The 5,183-nt window shown below is 54.5% G+C and overlaps 1 protein-coding gene across 1 annotated transcript; it reads right to left on the bottom strand.

Annotated features, from left to right (window-relative positions):
* Positions 1–666: 666 nt before the first annotated feature.
* On the bottom strand, positions 667–4,448 carry KCNS2 (potassium voltage-gated channel modifier subfamily S member 2). Its single transcript, XM_039853652.1, has 2 exons — positions 4,136–4,448; positions 667–3,491 (listed from the first exon to the last, which is right to left on the bottom strand). Exon 2 carries the CDS (start codon positions 3,446–3,448, stop codon positions 2,015–2,017), a length of 1,434 nt encoding a protein of 477 aa, XP_039709586.1. The 5' UTR covers positions 3,449–3,491; positions 4,136–4,448; the 3' UTR covers positions 667–2,014.
* Positions 4,449–5,183: the final 735 nt, after the last annotated feature.

A 5,183-nucleotide genomic window follows, 5' to 3' on the forward strand; every position in this document is an offset into this window, starting at 1 on the left:
CTGGAAACATCAGCCAAAGCCAAGTGCTTCATGTGCAAATTCTGAAAAATAACCCTGCTCTTCTAGCTTGGTGGCTGATTGCCCCTAAGTCATCTCACCTTTCCTGATGCTTCTGAGAAGCAGACGTAGACAAGAGACCATCAGGCACTAGTTGGTGGTCACCTCCCCACTCCCCATGAGGCTCCAGTCTGATGGAAGGATTCGAACTGGGAACTCAAGGGCATAAACAACTAGTGTGTTCATCCAACAAATCGCCCACTCTATAGTAGCCATGGCAACTACAAGTACATAAAGCCTTCTGACAAGATCCTCACCACAAACCTATGAGGTGTGTATTACCTTCAACTAAGAGACAAAATGAACCTCTTTAGGGAAGGCCCAACCCTTGGATAAAAAGCCTGCCTAACTCCATGCTTAGACTCCTGGATTCTACAGCTTTTCCAAAGACTGAACAAAACGGAAGCCGACTGATTACGTAGAAGACAGTGGAGAACACCTTACAAAGGAACCCAGGTTCCCCTTCACAATGTCATGTGCTAGCTAACCAAAGAAGAGGAAGAGCATTTTGAAGAAGGGTGAGAGGTCTCAACCTTCTACAGAAGTTTATAAGTTGAAAGGCGTTTTAAATAGCATTAAGCTTTTCAAGAAGCTGACAATTATTTACAATAGCAATGTTTTCTTTTACAACTCTTGCCTTTTTCCTGTCCTCTACCCACCCTCCCCCAACAAAAGGCGATTGAAATGGAAATAAGAGCTACAGTCTTCCCATCCTGGGTAGCAACACAGCCTTCTTACATTTCCGTATTTTGAATACACACTTCCACACCACCAGGTTTCCATGTCATACCAGGAACTCCAGGGCAATTAGAGTGTCATATACAGCATACTGTATCCTAGAAGCAAAACTATCTGAGTAAATTCTGCTTAGAAAAAAAGGGCTCTCATTTTATAAGCTTGCAGAGCAGGCAACAAAAGTTTCTAAGCCACTGCCCTTGCTCGGAACCCAACAACGTTCCCCTTGGGGAGGCAACACAACGGTAAACCTCTTTTCAGTTGAGAAAGACAACATGACCTTATTTCTAAACATTTAAAAAACTAAAGATTTCAAAAACATGCTAATATCTAAGACACGGCAACGTTTGGTCAAACAGCCTAAACCAGGAACCTCAGCCAGAAATAAACGTCTCCACGGTCACGCTGTATAAAACGAAGGCCTGACTTTGCAAAGTCTTTAAACATCCTGCAATTTGGCCTATGTTTAGCTAAGTCCCTGTCCCTAACGCATCTGTTCGGGAAAAAAACTTCTATCTTCAATACATGTTTAACTGAGTAACATTTTCTAAAGAGCAACATTTATGCGATGAACATCAGCATACATTGTTCTAAAGGTGACCAGTGTGCCCATGCAAGTCACAGAGCTGCAGACCATTTATAAAAATAACTCACAGACTTGCATTGCTTATGGGCTTAACTTCACGTTCTCTTTGTTTTGGTATTAAAACTAAAGGAAAGCAATGAGTAAAACTCTGAGACTTTGTTTTCACATGACGTGAGCAAAATCCCATCATATCCTTGCTAATCCCATAGATATGTTTCCACTGGACAGACTTGTGGGGGCTTTTTGTACAGAACTCACATGACAACCTCAGAAACAGGAGCACAAACAACTCACAGACAGTACTGGGCCACGAGCACTAGAATAGAGAACACGGTGAACAGAAAAATTAACTTTCTGGGTGGTACTCATCCAGCAGAAAGGTGAACATTTTATGCCCACGATGCAAAGACCAGTGAATGTCATTTCACTGAGGGGCACAAAGGCAGGTGTCAGACACACCACCCTCTAAAAATGATTCTAAATACTGCAAAAGCAACCTGGGGCGCATATCCCATGCATCTCTCCCCTTTGGGGCTGGGCATACTCATTACGCCATAGCCCCAAGGTGCCTGGACTGTGCCAGAGACAGTAGAGGCAACTCAGCAACGTGGTTTTGAGGGCCACAATTCCTCCTGGCTACTGTAGGGAATCATTTAAACTTAGTTCGCTCGGTGAGCTCCTGCTCATGTTTGTCAGGCTTGCCATGAGGGATTTAACTTTATGGGCGTAGTAGTCCCTTAAATTGACTGACGGGACCTCCTTCATTCCATCTCCAAAGTCACAGCTGCGCATGGCACTCTCAAGTTGCTTTTGGCGCCGATAAAAGTGGGAGAATTTATTGAAGATCAAGGTGATGGGCAGTACCACAACTAGGATACCTGCCAGGATGCAGGCAGAGGCGGTCAGCTTCCCTGCTGTGGTTCCTGGGACCACATCCCCATACCCCACAGTGGTCATACTGACGGTGGCCCACCACCAGCAGGCAGGAATGGTGGCCAGACCCTCATTCTCCTCCTTTTCGATGGTGTAGGCTACTACAGAAAAGATGGAAATCCCCACGGAGAGGTAGAGCAAAAGCAGCCCTACTTCTTTGTAGCTGTATTTCAGGGTGGCCCCCAGGGAGCGGAGGCCAGTGGAGTGCCTGGCCAGCTTTAGGATGCGGAATATCCGCATCAGCCTCAGGACCTGGGCCACCCTGCCCAAGTTGGCCAAGGTAGGTGTGCTCTCCACCACCAGGTTCACTACCAGAGTGATGTAAAAGGGTACGATGGACATGAGGTCAATAAGGTTTAGGGCATTCTTGAAAAACTTGAGGAAGTCAGGGGCCACAGCAAACCTGGCCACCAGCTCAAATGTGAACCAGGCGATGCCAAAGTGCTCCACAATTTCGAACCTGGGGTCCTCCCCAGGGTTGCCCTGGCTGTCGGGGATCTGAAAGTCTGCCAGGCTGTTGAGGCACATGGTGATGATGGACCCCAACACCACCAGGATGGACAGGATGCTGAAGACCCGACTCAGGACCGAGTACCCGGGGTTGTCCAGCGCGAGCCACAGCTGCCTGCGCAAGTTGCCCAAGGGCTGCCCATCGAACTTGGAGGCGTCATTGTAGAAGGCCAGGATCTCATCAAAAGAGGATGTGGTGCTCTCCTGGTCGCTCTGCTCGTCCCACTTTTCCTGCTCGGGTTCCACTTTGCGGCCATGGTAGCTGTAGCTGCAGCAGGAGTCTATGAAGAACTCGTTGATTCCCCAGTACTCGATCTCCTGGCTGAAGGAGAACACACACAGCTCTGCCATGACGTGAAGTTTCCCGGTATGGTAGAAATGCAGCACGTAGGGGAAGAGCTCGGGGTTGCGGTCAAAGTAGAACTCACGCTGGACATCGTCGTAATCATCGCAGAGCTCCAGAATGGCCTCACGCGAGTGGCAGAGCAGCAGGCGGCCCAGGCGCGTCTCGGGGAAGCGCAGCAAGGTGTGCGAGCGCAGTCTCCTCTTGAAGCCTCCTACGTTGATGCGGATCTCTCCATCCTCGACGTTGGCCTCCGACACATCCCACAGGCTCTGGCGGGTCATGCTGGAGACGCCCAGCCTCCCGCGCCGCGCGGGGGCGCTACACCTGGAAGCGGAGGGAACAGCGTCCGGTGAGCGCGGGGTGCTCGGGACCCGGGCTCCTCTCTCTTTCTCCCCACCCCCATCTCTGGCGGGCTCGGTCCTCTCCAGTGGAGTCTCTGGGTGCTGAAGGGCACTGAGATGGGGTGGAGGGAGTGGTTCTGTGGGGTTTGGCCCCCTCTCAAGGAAAGGCTTGGGGTGGGTATGTTTCCACTAGCATGCATGGCCGCGCCTCCACCCCCAACCCAGGGTCCTGTTGGCCTCTTTACGCTTGCGGGGGTCGCGCCCCCGCGGCTCTGGGAGCCCTGGGAGGCTGCAAGCTGACCTTGCCCGTGGGCAAGTCGAGGAGACATCCCCGCCCGCTCGCCGCAGACAGGCGGGATCGGAGCTGGGATGCGCACGGCCAGGGCTGGGCCGAGATGGGGGCGCGTAGCTTCGGGAGGGGGGCGGGGAAATTCAGCGCTCGAATCTGTAAACCCGGGCTGGGGGAAGGGCCTGGCGTCCCCTGCGTTCAGCCCCCACTTCTGGAGCCCCTTCGGCCCCCGCTCCGGGCCTCTCTGCCTGTCAGGCGCCGTGCCCCGGAGCCGCGTGCGCCGCGCCTTACCCAGCAGAGCTGCCGGGGCTCGCCCGGAGCGTTCTGGAAGCGCTTACCTGTGAGCAATGCGACCCGCGGCCAAGGCCGGCGGGAAACTTCCCCGACCTGCTGGCGAGCATCGCTGCGGCCGCCGCTGCGGGCTGGCTGTGCGTGTACGCGCGGGTGCGAGAGTGTGTGCGCCTGTGTATGCGCCCGGCGGGCCGGCGGGCGGGGTCCGCCAAGCGTCTCCTCCTGTCTCCCGCCGGAGATGCCGCCGTCACCCGCAGTTGCGGGAGACTCACAGGTGGCTGCTGGCCCCGACGCTCACAGAACCACCTCTATCGATCCGCACGTCCCTCAGCCTCTAAGAGACAGCAGCACGCGCCTGAGGCGCCGGCGGGAGCCGGAGCGGGAGCCGAGCCGGAGCCCCTTGCAGTGGTGCTGAACGGACAGCTCCGCGCTCCCCAGCCCCGGCTCCGCCGCCGCCCGACTCCGGAGATGCCGCCGCCGCTGCAGCTTCTCTGCTCTCCTCCCGCGCCTCACACCCCTTTGCGCCCCTGGCACACTGCAGGACCAAACCTTTCCCAAGCCCTCACCCATCCCCTAGTGACAGCTTTTATCGAGACCCTCCCTCCTACCAGGGAGCAGGCAGAGGACTGCCTACGGTGACCTTTCCTCATCGGATCTCGGGGGTGATCAGCTGGAAGAATGAGGGGCAGCTTGCACCAACCAGGGAAGGGCAGGACGGGAAAAACTCCGGGTTTCCCTTTTAGGGACCTGATGAAAAGTTTCCTGAAGCCGAAGGGTGGGGGCTGTTGGGGAAAGGTAGTGGGAGGGGAGAAGAGGGGGCAGGGAAGCTTGAGGTCGAGCTCAGCTTAGCTTCAGGAGCGCAGGCCCCACCGGCGTGGGAGGGAGTCACGGAGTTCTGTTTGGGAGCTCTGTGTGGGCACAGTGTGTGCACAGGCGGTGTGTGGGCTTTTGGAAAAGGAAGAAGGAGAGGAGTGTGTGTGTGTGTGTGTATTGTGTGTGTGTGTGTGTGTGTCTTGGCGTGTGTAGTTTGAGGACAGTAGGACTTTCCAGTGTCTTTGTGTGCAGCATTGATTAAAATGGGACCTCTGAGGGGTG

Source organism: Pteropus medius, unplaced genomic scaffold, assembly GCF_902729225.1.
Source record: "Pteropus medius unplaced genomic scaffold, Ma_sr-lr_union100, whole genome shotgun sequence".
Taxonomy (NCBI): Eukaryota; Metazoa; Chordata; class Mammalia; order Chiroptera; family Pteropodidae; genus Pteropus; species Pteropus medius.

Coding starts and splice junctions, on each gene's coding strand:
- KCNS2 (XM_039853652.1), bottom strand. CDS start 3,448: ATGACCCGCCAGAGCCTGTGGGATGTGTCGGAGGCCAACGTCGAGGAT.